The sequence below is a fragment of the Stegodyphus dumicola genome, chromosome 8 (genome assembly GCF_044657685.1).
Source record: "Stegodyphus dumicola isolate Sdum_Otavi_A_Nest chromosome 8, ASM4465768v1".
Lineage (NCBI taxonomy): Eukaryota > Metazoa > Arthropoda > Arachnida > Araneae > Eresidae > Stegodyphus > Stegodyphus dumicola.
Window position 1 is genome coordinate 1382883 of NC_140775.1, and position 18549 is coordinate 1401431.

Genomic DNA, 18549 nt, shown 5'->3' on the forward strand with positions numbered 1-18549 from the left:
AGATTACGACAATTCTTCACTCACTGGCAGACATGCATATTAAAGCACCAAAAAGAGTTTAATTTCAACGTATGCTGTCATATCTTTTTACGACCAATATCTCAAAAGTAATTTCACATTTACAAATTTTAGGTACCCAAGTTTTCAAATACAACAAAATTATAAAAATTCATACCTAATTTAGGTATTTCTACCAGAGAAATAGCATGAAATTAATGATACAAATTTCATTGAAATTATATTAATAAAGAGTGGATAATAATAACAAATATTATTCATTAAATTATAATCCGTGTTATGAATTATGTGTGCAATTCAGTTTCATTAAAAGTAAATTCCTTTCATGGAGACCGTAATTATAAAACAGAATAGAACATCATCAGGAGAGGAAACTGTATAGACTGTTGACTGTTGTTTTAAGGATATTTCACTACATTTTTTCCTTCTTTGACCTCCTAAGAGCATTTTTTAAAGGATAATTTTTTTAAAGTAATATATTTACTGGAAAAAAACCATTCTTGATGTTTTAGTAAAATTAATTCATGAAGTAATTATTAGTATTACTAAAATTAATTCATGTGATTTGATGTTTTAGTAAAATTAATTCATGAAGTTTGTTTGGAAAGAAAATCAGCATTTGAAGCAAATAGCAATACAATATTTCGAGCTTTTTCAATAAATTTGTTCTTAAATACAAAAATAATTAAACAGGAAGAAAATGATAGTAATAATTTATAGAAAAATAATAAACAGAAAGAAAGTAATAATCATAATTTACGCAGAAAAAGTAAAATTTTTGCAAGCATGCATTTTCCTGAGCTTCACTTTCGCTTTACGAGCTCCCTCCCCTATTTTTCAATTTATTGTGCAAACTCGTTAAAAAACGCATGTCATCATTGTAGATTTCTTGCGAGATCAACTCATTACTTCGTTCGGATAGGATTACAACTCATTCGGATACGATGTGCTCCATATTAAAAAAAAAAAAAAAAAAAAAAATAGTCGCCTTCGATGTAACAGCGAAATCGTCTACAGAAAGCCGCTTCGTTTTAGCTTCGTTCTGATTGGTCAAGTTCTCTTATCCCAAACTCGGCATAAATTTGAAAACTTGGAACCTTATTAAGCCATGAGTCCTAAACCAGATTTTGTGACGTAGCACAGACTGGTTGCCATGGCAATGTAGCTCGGGCTTAACCACTTAAGACAACAATCTCAAATCCCAACCAAAGCCCTTTATGCCCCCGCCTGAACACAGCAATAGCTGATTAAAAGACCAGTTTAGCTCCTGTACTCAGTGGAACTCGAATATAATAAAATTGTCCCTTGATGGAGGAGAAGGTCGCTATTGAATAGACCTAACAACCAAATGTATTTTGACTTCGCCTCAAAACTACCATAAATTTTTTAACTCTAAGGTTACTAGCAGATAGCAGGCGAAATAAATATTTTAGGAGGCAGCAGTGTCTAACAATTAAATTTAATAAAACACTTTATGTAATGTATATTTGAAAATTTTCTCATTAAATGTTTTATGTTCTATAGACATCAATAAATAGTTTTCCTTTGGAAGAATCGATTCCACAAAATTTACGCCAACTGGCTAATGCAACAGATTCACAGAATACATAGGCAATTTATTGTTCCTACCATGATTTAGTTTCAAATACAATCATCCATCCATAAATAAAAGTTGATGGAAGAAGCAGACTCAACTGATCAACTGCGACCGTGATGGGAAGGGAACATGATTTGACTAATCTGTGCACTACAGGACTGTTTTAGAAAACGCACAATTTGTGAGTTGTCCCTCTACATTTGTAGTGAAATATAACGTAAATTAACTGTAAAATAGAATTTCGACGTATCGGAGCTCAAACTGTGGAACGTAACGACTCATTGACGGTAGACGTAAATGACACCCCCGAAGATATTCTGATGGCCATTTGCAGCTGTGGATTGATATTAATTAACATAATAGTACGAAAATTCGACTATCGAGGAATGGCTCGTCACCAAATGTATAGAAAGTTACATTCCGGCTCGAAACTTCTTAACGGCACTACCCGGAAGCATGAATTGACATGTTTTCCCATATTTTCTAGTGTTTTCTCTCTTTGATACCTCTAAACAGTAATCTAAACTAATGTGGATATCTCTCAAAATTTACTGATGCCGTATACTTCTACATGTTTGTTCGCACCTGCGCATCTGTAATGTAATCCACGCATGCGCATCTGTAATGTGATGATCAAACGAGTTTGAGAATCGCCATCGACGGTGTAAGAGGGCTGGTCACATCTATGAGTTAATTGTAATTAATTATGAGAATTAATAAAGAACCGAACCAGCGAATTTATTTAGAGTGCGTTATTTGGGATGAGACCCAAACATATCTGGTCCGTCGAGCCGGAGCGTTAGTTTTGTGCGTGAATAAATAGTGTTTCGTTTTTGAGAACACAGGAGTGTTTGTGTTTACCAGTATTCCCAGCTTGTTCTTTTCAACGAATATCGCTGATTTTGGATAAGAGTATTCATCAAAAGTGACTCACTGCAGAGGTAAGTAATTCCTCTCTTGTTAATTCTGTACATTCTGTGCTTGTTCTGTTATAAATAAAAATGTTATTTAAGGGTGCTTAAAAAGAAGATTTAAAGCTTATTGCCTTAGATATAAATCTAAATTTTGGCGAAAAAAGACTATAGCAGATTTGACTTATTGAGAATAGTGAAATTTTCAAAACTAAACAAGATTAAGTAAAAGAGATAGCAAACTCTATTATCGAAAATAGAAAACAGGAAGAGCAAAAACTTGTCGAGTTTGAAAAAACAAAACTTAAGAGATCAAAGAATGAGTTAGAGTTGGCTAAGCTTAAAGCAGAAACTAAACTTGATCGTGTAAGCGAAACCGAAACAAAATCAGAGTCACTAGATCAATTAATAAAAGGTATCAGAACCTTAACTGTAAAAATTCCTATACGGCCTGGGAGTTGAAGAATTTTCTTTTCGTCATTAGAACGAGCTTTTATTAAAAAAATGTTTCGGAGGACTATAAAGCAGAAATTCTGTTAAATCTGTTAGGAGACAAAGCTTCGAATATAATAACCTATTTAAATGATAAGGATATCGCGAATTATGAAAAAGTAAAAGAAGTAGTTCTGAAGGAGTTTCAGCCAACACCATATTCGTGTTTAGAAAACTTTAGAAAAACTGTTAAACAACCACATGAAACTCATGTGCAGTTCGGTTCACGCTTAGTAACTGTTTGGGATTATTATTTAAAATTAAGGAAGGTAACTGACTTCGAGACCCTCAAACAACTAATAGTTTCAGATAGGTTATACCAATCTTTAGATACGGGAACAGCTTCTCACATTGCAGTGAGGCAAGGGGATTCATGGTTTTCACCTAGTGAGTTAGGTAAAGAAATAGATTTATATTTCACGTCACGAGGAAAACCTCTTACTGAGAATTCTCATGTTAATCGTAAGTATAATAGCTCAAATAATCAAATAATAGCTCAAAAAGTGTAGCTAAAGTGTTTTTATCAGATGTTAAAACAGAGAACTGTATTTTATGCCACGAGAATCACGGATTGGCAAAATGGCCATCGTATTTAAAATTACCGGTACAAGAAAGAGTACAGGTTGTGAAATCTAATAAATTATGTTTTAACTGTCTACACATGCATTCAGTATCAAATTGCCCATCGAAATATTCTTGTTTTTGTCAAAAACGGCACCACAAAACTATTCACTTTCCGAAAGCAAATAATATCGTAAAGGAGAAAGAATGTTCTTCATCGGAACAAAATAAAAACAAAACAAATGTAGCTTACTGCAACGTTCCCAAACGAGATGACTCATCGACCTTGAATGTTAATGCGCAGGATTTCCTTCAAAAGGCATTTATTAGCAATTATTCGAATAAACAGAGTACAGTTCTGCTTTCAACGGTCGTATGTTTTCTAATTGATAACGAGGGAAAACACACAGAGTGAAGTGTCTGCTGGATGGGGGCAGTATGTCGAACTTTTTGACACGGAATCTTATTGAGCATTTGCAGTTAGAGAAAGAAAAAAAACAAACATTTCCGTTACGGGAATAAATGATGCTACTTTAACAATAAAGCATAAAATCAATGCTTCGATATGCAATAAAGAAGGAACTTTTATAAAGAATTTGGACTTTTTAGTAATTCCAAAAATAACTGCTGATTTAACACCTTCGCGCAAAATTAAAATTTCAGCGCAAGATCTTCCTAATTTAAAATTAGCAGATGAAGGATTTAATGTTCCAGAAAGGGTAGATATGTTGTTGGGAGCAGTTTTTTATGAACTTTTGAAACCGAGTCAAATTCGAATGAATAATCCTGATCTTATTTTTCAAGATACAGTTTTTGGTTTTATCGTGTCTGGAAGTATTCCAACAGAGACTGAAAACAGGGTTCATTGTGGGTTGATAAAGGAAGAAGACAACTTAGATAAAACTCTTAGAAAATTTTGGGAATTAGAAAATATTGATACTGATAAACCCAAAAACAAAGAATTTTTCATTTGTGAGAAACATTTCGTAGAAAATTATACACGAGATAAAACCAGTAGGTACGCTTTTAAAATGCCATTAAAGGAGGATTCGGACACTTTAGGAAATTCTAAACAAATTGCAACGAGTAAATTAAATTCCTTATGGAAATGCTTCGTTAAGAATCCCGAATATTTAAAATTATATTCAGATTTTTTAAAAGAATATCAACAGTTAGGACATATGGTTGAGGTGAGTGAAAGCGAGGAGGAACGAGGTTCATATTACATTCCTCATATTGGAGTATATAGGGGAGAAGAGAAAAGTAAGTCGACTTCCTTGAGGGTAGTATTTAACGCTTCTTCTTTGACAACCAAAGGAAACTCTCTAAATTCTATACAGTATAATGGAGGTGTGATAGAAGATGATTTATTCTCAATTATGCTGAGATTCAGGAAATATATTTTTGCTTTCACTGCTGATATACAAAAGATGTATCGAGCTATTTCTATCCATCCAGATCAGTGGAAGTTGCAAAGGATTTTATGGAAAGAAGGCATTGATAAGCCAGTTAAGAACTTTGAGCTAACCACCGTTACCTATGGAACTGTGAGTGCACCATTTTTAGCAATGAGAACACTTGTACAGCTGTCAAAGGACGAAGGAGATAAATTTCCTTTAGCAGCACCTGTACTGAGAGAAGATATGTACATGGACGATATTCTATCTGGAGCTGAGTCGCTAAGTTCTACGTTAGAACTTCAAAATCAGTTAATAGGCATTTTGAAGAGTGGAGGTATGTTACTCCATAAGTGGTGCAGTAATGCTACTGTGTCAAACAAACGACAAAACATATCCCTTTGTTAAATCAGAAGAATCTAAAGCATTGGGTATTTTATGGAAGTCAAAAAGAGATTGTTTGAGCTTCAACGTTAAAATCGAAGACAACGTAAAGGTTACGAAACGGCAAGTGTTATCTGTCATATCTCGCATCTTTGACCCATTGGGTATAGTTTCCCCAGTTATAATTGTAGCAAAAATATTTATGCAGAAATTATGGCTGTTAAAACTGAACTGGAATGATGTTTTGCCAGAAAAGGAAACTAAAGAATGGAAAGAATTCTCCACTACCTTGCAGGTAATTGAAGCTACATTGAAGTCCATAGATGTATTTTATTACCAGATAGAACCAAGATTGAATTACATGGTTTCTGTGATGCCTCAGAGGCCGCCTATGGAGCAGTTATCTACTGTAAAGCAACATCAGCAACAAACCATACATCAGTGAGGTTGGTGTGCAGTAAATCGCGTGTCTCCCCGCTAAAGAAGACTACAATCCCAAGACTTGAGCTTTGCGCAGCAGTGCTATTAGCTAATCTAATGCATCGAGTGAAATCATCGTTAAAATTGGAGGTTACTGCTATTCACCTTTGGACCGATTCTATGATTGTGCAGTCAGGGACCAACAAAGAGCCACATCTGCTCAAGATATTTGTTGCAAACCGGATTTCAAAGATACAGGATCTGACTGAAATAGCACAGTGGCATCATATCGTTTCTGAAGAAAACCCATCAGATCTCATATCTAGAGGTATGTCTGCCAAAAAACTGCAACTAAGTCAACTGTGGTGGAACGGGCCTGATTTCTTAATGAAGGATGAGTACCCTATAAGAGTTATACCTGAAGCAATTACTGAAAAGGACAGTAATGAACTTAAAAACTTTGCTGATTCTGAACTATCTACATGTTTAAATCTGAATGTGAATAATTTTGTTAATGATTTATTGAATTGCAGTAATAAGTATTTAAAATTAATTCGTATTATAAGTTTTTGTTTTAGGTTTTACAAGAATTGTAAGCAAGAACAAAAGAAGGTAGGTAATTTACAAGTGGGAGAATTGAGAGCAGCTGAAGAAACTTTAATGAAATTAGTACAGGGTGATTATTTTATAAATGAGATAAATGATCTTAAAAAATCAGGTATTGTTCCAAGAAATAGTTCTATTAAAAGTCTTAACCCTTTCATTGACAGTAACGGACTGTTGAGAGTTGGAGGTAGATTAAAAAATAGCAATTTAACTTATGAGAAAAAATTTCCTATTATTCTGCCTTCTAAACATAAATTAAAGGAGTTAATAGTTAATTACTATCATATAAAATATTTGCATGTGGGTCCTCAATCTTTGTTATATCATATAAGACAAAAATTCTGGATTGTAAGTGGTAGAAATGTTTGTAGAAAAATTGTAAAAAATTGTATAATATGTTTAAAAGCTAATCCCATTGTAGCTCAGCAAATCATGGGTGATTTACCCAAGGAAAGAATCACAGCTAATCTTACATTCAATTGTACTGAAGTTGACCTCTGTGGCCCATTCTTAATTAAGTACAAAATCCAGAGAAAAGGTATATATCAAAAAGTTTATATGTGTATATTCATTTGTATGGTTACTAAGGCCATTCATTTAGAGCTGATAACAGACCTAACATCTGAAGCATTAATAGCTACCTTGAAATGTTTCTTTGCACGAAGAGGTAAAAGTTTAACACTATTTAGTGATAACGCTACGAATTTTGTAGGTGCAAATGCAGAATTAAAGAGGTTAAACAAACTAGTGAACGAACAAGATGAGCTTTTAGCTGGTTATTTGAGTTCTGAGAATATCGAATGGAAATTTCTCCCTCCCAGAGCACCCAATTTTGGAGGCCTTTGGGAGGCTGGAGTTAAATCTTTTAAGTACCACTTCAAACGTGTCGTAGGTAATGCAAAATTGACATTTGAAAAATTTTTAACAATTATGATTCAGACTGAAGGAATTTTAAATTCCCGAACATTGACACCCTTGTCTTCGGACATTGATGATTTAGAGGTTCTAACACCTGGGCATTTTTTAATTGGTAGAGCAATTAATTCGATCCCTGAGCCAAATATCAGGGAAGTTAACATTAACAGGTTAAAATTGTGGCAAGAGATCACAAGATTAGTACAAATTATCTGGAAAAAATGGAACTCCAATTATTTAAGTCATTTACAAAATCGATCTAAATGGCAAAGTTCTAAAAACAATATACAAGTTGGAGACATGGTCTTAAGATAATTTGCCTTGTTGTAATTGGGCGGTTGGTCGTATAATATAAATATTTTATGGTAAAGATGGAAAGGTTCGCGTGTGTAATGTAAAAACTCAAACTGGAACTTTCAAACGACCAATTACCAAATTATGTGTTTTACCAATACAAAAATGAGTATTGTCTTTATAGTTATTGTACAGTATTGAATGTGCTTCACATAAAATGTCATTATGTAACTGAAATGTTGTTATATTGTATTGCTTTGAGTTGTACGCTAATGTATATGCTAAATGTCTAATTATAATAATGATTTTATGTAATAGTACTTATTCAAAATTGTTTATGATATACTTGTTTAATTTTTTCATGCTATATCTTAATTACAATTGTTGAATGCTAAGCATTGCAACGCGGGGCGGCATGTTCGCGCCTGCGCATATGTAATGTAATCCACGCATGCGCATCTGTAATGTGATGATAAAACGAGTTTGAGAATCGCCATCGACGGTGTAAGAGGGCTGGTCACAGCTATGAGTTAATTGTAATTAATTATGAGAATTAATAAAGAACCGAACCAGCGAATTTATTTAGAGTGTGTTATTTGGGATGAGACCCAAACAATATTGACAATCAGTCATAATATTGACGGAAACTTTCAGCATAATGATGCAATCTATATACAAAATTGCCTCAATCATCGGTAATCATTTAACTTCAAACGATTCTTGGACTTCAAATTTCTAGGTTGCAACCCCGTTGAGAATCCTTGGGATTATATCAAAGGCTATGCTTCACATATGGAACCTCCACCCCAAACCCTACACCAACTCTTAGATTCTTTGAAATTTGTATGATTTTGAATTCTTGTAACAACCTTCCAGAACTTCATTTCATTGCTCCCACGGCTTTGGCTGTCGTTCAGGATGCTAAAACTGATTTCTTCAGCTATTAAGTAGATGGTTCATGTAACATGACACGACCTTGTATAAAAGTGGAGAAGGACCATTCGTTTCAGCTCAGAATGAGTTTCAGAAACGTTCAGCGGGAATATGTTTTTAATCAAGTTAATCTCTCTCTCCATTTTTTTATAATCAGTTATTACGATTATTGATACACATCATTCATTACAGTGGTACCTCGATATACGAGTGCCCTAATATACGAGTGTTTTGAGATACGAGCCGCTGAGCGAGCAATATTTTGCTTTGAGATGAGGGCAAGATTTGAGATACGAGGAATCGCACGTTACCCCGCTGCACACGACCGCAACATGGGCGCGCATGTTGGTGTCGTGTGCAGCGTGTAACAGTTTCTCCCACCTCAGACTAGACCTCAGTCTGTGTTGCTTGTTTCCCTCGTTTTCGAAGCATTTTTGATAAGTTGGGCTCGCGTTTTTTGCTTTTTGTACATTTACGAAACATTATCATAGTTATTTTTATAACCATGGGTCCGAAGAAGAAGATGATGTCTATTGAATTAAAGCGATCTACATTCGCAGCAGCATACGGTGGTTCAACGAAAAATTAGTTTTGAAGAGGAGCCAGAGATGGAGGAGGTTATCCCTACAAGAGATAAAATCGTGGATAAAAATCATCCCGAAAAGGTTGACACTGGTCGTGCATCGGAGTTGTTCAACGAAATTTGCCTAACTCATTTCCGCAATATCCTGAAAGGGAAGAAGAAACAAACCTCCTTGGACAAATTTTTTTAAATGATCTGTAGGTGATAATGAGCAAAGCGTGACGAAAAAAGCGAAGACCAGTGACGAAAATTAAGCGCTTCTGTAAGCACTTCACTTATTCTTTTAATTATGTTTTTATAGAATATGTGTTTGTAATTTATAAATAAATGTTTCTTCTTGTAAATACATTTTTCTCATTCAAAAACACTTAACAAAGACAACTGAGGTGGTGTTTTGGGAGCTGGAATGGATTAATGGCATTTCAATTAATTTCAATGGGAAAAATTGCTTTGAGATACTAGCAATTTGACATACGAGCAAGGTTACGGAACGAATTAAACTCCTTCGTCGAGGTACCACTGTATTCTTTTTTCGTAACTGAATCTGTGATATATACTTCTCTTTCAAGGATAGTTTTGACGATGGGTGACATCAGTTTAGTTGATATAAATTTTGTTTTAATAAGACAGCGCAGTAATCTAGTAATTAATTTTTAAGTATTAGAAAAATAATAAATTTGATACAAATTTTAAAATATTATAAATTTGAAAATATAGCTCTTAAAAGGCTATTAAGATAATGTTTTAAATGAAGATATAAACCATGTGCTACCAATTATGTATTAATTTTTTTCTTTACGATTTAATTTTAGCTCTGCGCTTTAAATTTTGGATTCTTTTTTAATGGCTTTCTTTTGTACTTTTATTTTTACTGAAAATTGTTTAGCAGGTCTAAAGAGTGGAAACAGGTTATTAGTACCTCTAACTAGGCAACAAACATGATTTTCTAAATCTCAATCTGGAATCACATTTCCTGAATATCCGCTACATCATGTTTATAATATCATTTCACAGGTTTCTGCTCATGGGAAGTGAACCAACGATACGGTTTTATTTTGTATTGCTATAGTTATTCCTTTTATTAAAAAATATTTATTTTTGGTGTTTTTTTTTAAATTTCCAAATTACCTTTTGAGATATTATACAGTATGTGTTTTCTACCTTAATTTGAGTGACTAATTTATAAAAATATTAAAATCTAGTAAAATTATACTCCTCTCATCGTTTTTACTGTATTATTATTCTTGAAGCAAGAAACAGAAGTATCTTTTAAAACAATATTTTTTCCCCTTCTAAACTTTCTTTTCCAGAGTTGCAGCCATGGATACGTGAAAATAAACATTTTGGGAACCGATGAACAATACAAATTTTGCTCTTCCAACGATATTAAGAACCCAATAATCAGTTTGAGTCAAGTAACGATAATATATGAACACACTGACAGTTATTATCGCTATAGCTCCAGTTTTGAGCTGTTGTATAACATAGGTAATTTTTTCTTCATCATATTGTATTGAGCTTAAAATTTGTGTTATTCTATTAATTAATATTTTCCCTAGAAGTATTATATAAATCTTAGTTAAGTGTTTATTTCATAATTTCCTTTGACATTAAATTCTCAAAAGGGAAAAAAATAGTTTTGCTGCTTTTTAAAACAAGACAGGCCATGCTTTGCTGGATCGCACGGAATGAATAAATAACAACCTTTAACTATCAGTTTATATCAAATGTATATGTCATTATCCTCTTAACAAGATTAAAATATCAAACTCCGAAGTTCATCACCGAGTTTTTCAGAAAACTCTAAATTGCTTTCATAAATCAATAGCCTTATTTCCTATTTTAAAAGTAAGAGCACCATGAAGATTTTGATACCTTCCAAAAGATTATTACTTTATCATTCATATTCAACATTTAAATAATTTTCCTTTTCTTTCCTTTCAATTTTAGCCAGTTTACCGTTCCTTTAATTACTTTACTCTCTTTTTATTCTGCTTTCTACTAAAAATTTCTGTATTTTCCCTACAAACTATTAGCTGTAATTTCAGCACAAGATAATAAATAGATAGGAAAGCCTACAAATTTGAACACAGGTAAAATTCATTCTAGGACCAGCTTTAATTTGGGAGATACATTATATGAATGTCCAGGGAATTTAACACAAGTCGCGCTTCTTCAAAGAAAAAAATATTTTGAAAAATAGAAGAAATCTCCTTTAGAGCAATTTTGAATCTCATTCTTTAATCTCATTTTTTTTCCGTATAGAGAAAACGTAAGCATTCATAAAAATATACAATTAAAATAAGGTAACTAAATTTAATCATTTATTTGTAACATTTTACATTCTCTGATCCACCCTTAGTATTAGCATTCTCTTCTTTTGCCATTCTCTTGAATCAATACATTTAAACCTCCAATTATAAATCTACCTTTAAGTAATTAACATTATTTCCCGAACACTTTTAATTAAATTTGGATAAATTTCTATCCAATCAGTTAAGTATGCGTTAAATAAAATTAATGAATCGCTTATTTTCTTATTTTATTACATATCAATATACTATTTTTTCTTTTCTTCTGTACACGGACATATATTTTTATTTAAATGCTCATTTTCTATTCTAGAGAATATTATTTGTGCACAGCCTGACGCTTTCCGATGTTCAAATCACTTCTGTGTCCCAAAGTATAAGGTATGCGATGATGTTAAGGACTGCGAGAACGGAGCTGATGAAAAAGGATGTGGTAAAGATATATTATTTTCAGAGTTTTAATTCAAACTTTGTTATCACTCTTGTCTCATAGAAATACTGCAAATATTTTTTTATTATTTTTTTTTATGTAGAGGTAAAAGTGCAGTATCAATTTATACTTGTAAAATTTGCAAAATTATTTGAGCCAGTTTCTCTTACCAACTCGAAAGCGTTCTTTCCATTTAGGCATTTGTAGGTAACGGAATTCGCTGAAATCAACTAAATAAACATAAATATCAAAATATAATTGCGAATTTGCTTCAAACCACATTAATTAGTTAATCATCAAACACAATTTCTTCATTCTGTTGTAGACTGCGTAATATGAAGAACAGTCAGGCGTTCACCTACAACTCTTATCTAGAGTAGCTTAGATATGGCAATATCAATTACATAAATGGTATTAAGGAAATTATAAGAAAACCAATAGAACTATACGACGCAATAACAACAATTATGCATTATCACGGCTCTTGTTACAATAAATGCATAGGAATTTTATTTTACACTAATTGATATTGGGTTTCCCAACTTGTCATAAAGCACACTAAATGGTAAAATGTTTCGATGCTTATGGAATTTATTAATGTGCACTAATTTTTCTGGCTCTTCGGAGCTTGTGTTAACAACTTGCATAAATGTTCTAGTGCAAGTATTCCTGGCTTGTTTATTAATTTGTAGGGTTTATATTTATTTTAACTAACATTTATTTTAAGCTATCTTTCCTGTCAAGCCTTTACTTTTCCCTGGAATTGCCAAAGCCAGAGTATGTAAATTTTAGTAGAACGGGTAGAGTATTCAAATTTTTAGCAGAAGTATTTTGAGTTAAATAGAAGGGAAACGAGTTTGTAGGTGTGCTTTCTTGATACACGAGCGTGAAGGTTGCTAGGTAGAAATTTAAGAACCGCGCGTTTCGGCCTGTGTGCCTACTTCGGCAGTTAGTTGAATCTTTCAACTTCTTATTCAGAAAGTTTGCTGAAATCTCAGCTGTATCTCAGAACGCGGTTAAGTTAGTCACGTTTATAGAGCCTCGTAGGTAGTGACTTGTTATTTATTCACCCGGTTACTTATTTTTAGTTGTACTTTCTGATTTTTATTTAACCGCTGGGTCGGCGTAGTTTGTGAGCGTCAAGTGAACGCATCTGTAACTTCCAAAGTGGAATAAAAAGGGAGTTAAACCCTTCTTAAGAGTTTGTGTAATTTCCAGTTCATAGCAGTCACTACTACGGTTGCGGGCAAGTTAGGGCCACGCAACATCACAAATTAATAATTCTTTATTAAGAACTAAAATTAAAATATATTTTAGAACAACGCAATTTAGTTATGCTTCTGTAATACATTATTTAGCATCTAATTTAAAATATAAGGGAATCTCTGTTAACGAAACTCCATTATTTTCTTAAGCTTCATAAGAAAAATTTTTAAATGCCTTAAATGCATAACTGAACAACGAATACAGAAGTAAGAACTTTACTCATATTTATGTATCAACGTAATTTGTGTATGCTCATGATTAAGAATATTCATAATTTAGTTCTGAATAGAATCTTTCTATGTGTGTTATTTCATGTACTGAATACTGTTAACATAAACTCATATAATAGCAATTTAATGCCAGTTGAGAGAAAAGAGCTATTTACATAATATTTTATTTCGTATGATCTCAATGCATTTATATAATTTTAAAACATTAAATATTATTCAATGTAGCAAACAAACTTGAAGCAAGAACGTTTTGTCTGGCTTTTGTATAAATCTCAGAAAAGCTCAGAGGGAACTTTTAATAAATTCAAATCATTAAATAATAATCTCTGTTATTTAACACAGTACAAATTCCCAGATCCAAACTCGTCGAAACTTTGGCGATTCCGAATTTGAGACTTTTTTCGGATATTTGATCATCAGCTTAAATCAAGTAAGATGTCATGTAGAATTATGAAATTCAAAATATGAAATAGTGGTTTATGAAATAATGAAGCATGAGCTTGAGGGAATCAAAATAATAATAAAAAAAAGCTGAATATTTAATTTTTGGTTTTATTGAAAATTTTTTTCAATACAAGTTGTTCAAGTGGTTTCTTTTTTTATGTTGATACTTTCTCTTAGTAGAGAGACACGAGTTCTTGTTCAGTTACGAAGTTCCATTCTTTAAACCCTCTAATCGTCATATCGAGAATTCCCACTAAATTTTCAACCGAAATGTTTTCGCTCTCAACAACCTCTCTGTCACTTTCTTCACTATCCATAGCGATATTTTCCTGGATGTAGAATTATGCCGCAAATTTCGCTATCTGTTAGCTAAATGATGATTGGGGTATTGTCATCACAATGAAAGACTTATATTATAACATCCTCGTTTATTGCCACTTTTTCACATTTCTTCCCAGATTCTATTAATTGGAAAATTTCGATTATTTTTGGGATATCTGAAAACATTCGAATTCTCGGCTCTCATCACAAAGCTTAGCTAGCTTCCTCTATACATTATTCGCGACGTATAACGAGATTCGCGACTTCAGACATATTGTTCCGCTAAATTTGATCTTGCATGTATCGCATACTAACGAAATTGTTTAGATATTTATTATACTACTGCCAGATTCTTGCACAAGCTTAAGACTTATCTGAGAACAAATAGACTCCCACATACAGTGGCGTAGCTAGAACTCTTGGGCCCCTATGCAAAACATTTTCCTTCCCCCTCCCAATGAATTTACTGTGATTAAAAAGAGGGGAAGAAAGTCTAGATTTGCGGAGATTTTTAAATAAAATCTAGTAGGTTTTACATGCAAGTATATTTCGAGTTTCTATATAAAATCTGCGCCAATCCAAGTTTTTTCCCCTTAATTTAGCAAGCTAGTAAATAACTGGTTATGTTATAAACTGACAGACAAAATGATAGGTAAACGTACAAAAAAGAAATTGCACTCTGTGATCAACTGAGCTTACGAACATGACTTATGCAATAATATACAAGTCATAAATGAGAACTTTTATAATGTAAATGATACATATGTTAAATATAAAACATATTTATCATAAATTTCAAAGAAAACTATTTGAACATACAATTTTTGTAAGAAATATGTATGGTAAAGATTCCTTCTCTTTCTTTTAAGAAAACGTTTTGGTACACTAATCTACTCGAACACATGATTTTTATACGTGTTTTAAGTTTAAATATGTAAATGTAGTTCAGCAGGACATTCATGGGCCCCTTAAGCCTCCGGGCCCCTATGCGACTGCATTCCTTGCATATCCTTATTTACGCCACTGCCCACATATATTTAAGATATATCCAGGACCGGCGGTCACCCGTTACGGCCAAAACAGCTCTGGTGACGGTCCTCGGTTTATCTGAATAACAGGTCAGTTATTCTCTCAGTTCAAACAGTACTAAGTTTCATGTTTTGGTCTCTGAGCGTCATTTACAAAATCTATATTCTGCATGTGGAAAGAAATTTCTAACTGTAGAATTCTCCTTGTCAACACTGTATAATTCTCAAGCTACCGCGTGTCGATAGTCATGCGATAATGAAAACAAAAAATAATAAACAATGATTCACTGAGGTTGGCATTGGGGAAATAATTTCGTAAGTATAAAATCAACGATGTTTCAATGTAATGTTTCGGTTTGAGATGTATGCCAAGCAAAAGACCACTGTGAAGTCAAATTATTGCTCATATAGATTCGTGCTCATAAATACTTTTTCTTCAATATGGAGGTATTTTCTTCAGTGCGGAAGTAAAATTAAGAATCAGGACTCTTTACATCTTTTATTATGAAAAAAGTACCAAATGAGCGTGTGTATAAAGCATACCCAAAAATTCTAAAAGAGTTTGCTTCTGATCCGGAAATTCGGATTTTAGATCATTCCGGTTATTGGACGTCCGGATATCGTACTTTCTAGAGTAATAATACAGATTATATGTCTTAAATTGCGAAAATTACGTATACAAGTTTTATTGCAAGTTTTATTATTATTATATACAGAAAGTGTTTTTCGCAATTTCCTTGAATAAGTTTATTTGATAGTTTTTTAGTAAAACGTGAATTTAGGCCAGTTAAAAATACTTTAAACAAAATGAAATTTTAAAACTATTTTCAAACATTGTACCTAATACACGAGTAACGTAGGAATGTTTAAAACGAAAAACGTAATCCCCGTACGGTTACGTCAACAATAGAAATGGACTGATACGTTGTCGTTGCCCACGGCTCTGCTAATCTGCGCTACCACAGCTAGAATTTAAAGCTTATTTTATTGGTGTTGGTTGCCGCTTCTTGAATTAGATATGTAAATTTTGGGTAACATTTGGCAATTGTTCTTTAATTATTAAAATAGAGCTGTAAATATTGCCAAATTACTAACTTGAGTGCCTCATTTATAATTATATTAAGCTTGAAAGCTTTGGAAAAGTCATGTTTATTTATCTTCCTGCTTTCAGACTACTAAACGAGTCATTTCACATATCAATGAACATTGAAAACATTCAGAATATAACAGTATTCTTTAAAATGCCATTGTAAGAGATGTAAATCAAGTAATTTTTTTTTAATTAAGTAGAATCTGCGCCAGGAAGAATGTTTCTTCACGTGTACCCCTGAAATATACAAACTAATAAATAACGTAATACATTATCGAAAACCTACATATGTAACTTAAATAAATTAAATAAACATTCTAAGTATCTTTTACATTTAGCATATATCTAAAATGATCTTCATCATGCCTAGACTTTTCAAGAAATCTTAAATGTACGCGAATTCAAATGAGTTATTCTACGGCAGATTAACACGGATACCTGTCTTTATATTTTTGCGATGTCATCGTAATTGTAATCTTTTAAATTTTGACCCTTTTGAGCAAATATTAATGTTAGATCTCAAAAGTAACTTTAATTTCTTTTATTATAACTTTAAGCAATGGTAATCAGCTGTAAATATTATTCGTGAATATTTATATTAGAGTTATTATAACGGGCATTATAACCTTTGTTATGTTTTACAGAAAAAGGTGCTTTTGCTATTCGTGGGGTTTCACAGAGTCGCCGCAATGCTATTTTATGGTTAAAAAGTAAAAAGATTTGGAGCTGGAAGGAAAATACCCATAGAGCTATTGTTGCTCTTTATTTGGCAGATGGAGCTAATTTTAATGGCACAAACGAGGAAGAAGAATTAATGGCCAAGCAAGCCGAACTCAAAACTTCTGTTGCCATTTTAAGGTGAGCATTGAGACTTACATGTTTCCATTTTTACTAATAGCCTCTTGTGTCTTAGGAAATTCTATATATTTTTCTTACTTATACTTTTTTACTTCCTTGTACGAAGTAAAAAGGGAGTATTGTAATCGCGAAAAGATTCAAGCAGCATATTTCAACGAAAATATCCATTTTGACCGCTATCGAATGCAATTTAACGATGTTTTTGCGTGATATCTGTACGTAAGGACAGAATAAAAGACTCTTTTCCGTCAAAAAATTATAAAACTGCTTTAAAATGAATTCTGAAGAAAGTTTTTCGTGGTGTATGTACGTACGTACGTACGTATCTCGCATAACTCAAAAACGAGTTGCCAAGAGATTTTTTGAATACAAATTGAAGATCAACCATAACTTCAGATTACATAAGACATATCATTACTGTACCTGCACGCATTGGTGAAAACAACAAAGAATTCTAGTAACGAACCAAGTTCAAAAACATATGTTATTTCAAGAAATAAATTACTATTTCTGCAGAATCTCTCTTGTCACGTGAAGTAACATTCATTTCAGAAATCATCTAATCAGCATACACTGAGCATCAAATCTATAATATAAATATGGAAAAAAAAACCCTCAGAAGAATGTTTGAAATTTTACCGTTCATTCCCAGTGTCATATATATCCCATCAGAATAGTTCTTTTTTTTTCCCCCGCTGGAACGGCGAGAAAGTAATTTCATGTGCATGGACTATTATCTAAAAGTTTTGATTCGAAACCGTCTTCAGTTCTAAAATTTTGGTTTTTCTAAAATTTTTGTATTTCATTTTTACTTCCTTGTACGAAGTAAAAAGGAAGTATTGTAATTGCGAAAAATTTTTAGTATCATATTTCATCGAAAATATCCATTTTGACCGCTATCGAATGCAATTTAACGTTTTTTTTTTTTTTACTTGACATCTGCACGTAAGGACAGAATAAAGGACTCTTTTACCCCCAAAAAATTATAAAACTGATTTTAAATGAATTCTGAAGAGATTTTTTCGTGGCGTCTGTACGTAGGGACATATGTATGTATGTGTCTGACATAACTCAAAACCTCTGAAACCTCTGTAACCTCTGAAAGTTGAAATTTTGTATATAGGACTGCTATACCGTGTAGATGTGGCCCGCCTATTTTGGTTGCAATCGGCCGCGCCAAAAGTATATAAATATATGTATATATATATTTAAACAAATTTAATTTAAATTTTAACAAACACATATAAAGTAAAAAAGCAAATTTAAAGCGAAAATAAAGAAAAAAAAGCAAAAATAATTTTTTTTAAAAAATGTGCAAACATATAAAAGATTTAATTCTCGAACTAATCTAGAATATCATTTAAATTCAGAAGCATAAGCAAATAAAGTGCAAAACCAATCCATGAAAATAAATTCCCGAATTTAGCAAATTAAAATTAAACCAAACAATTTTTTTTTT

The 18549-nt window shown here is 32.5% G+C and overlaps 1 protein-coding gene across 1 annotated transcript in view; it reads left to right on the forward strand.

Moving 5' to 3' along the window:
* LOC146995617 (uncharacterized protein CG3556-like) overlaps positions 1–18549 on the forward strand; it is a 103090-nt gene that overhangs the window by 35796 nt on the left and 48745 nt on the right. The window contains exons 3-5 of the mRNA XM_085821501.1: positions 10422–10599; positions 11737–11856; positions 16877–17090. Coding sequence (XP_085677627.1) covers positions 10422–10599; positions 11737–11856; positions 16877–17090 — 512 coding nt within the window. The remainder of the gene's footprint in view (positions 1–10421; positions 10600–11736; positions 11857–16876; positions 17091–18549) is intronic.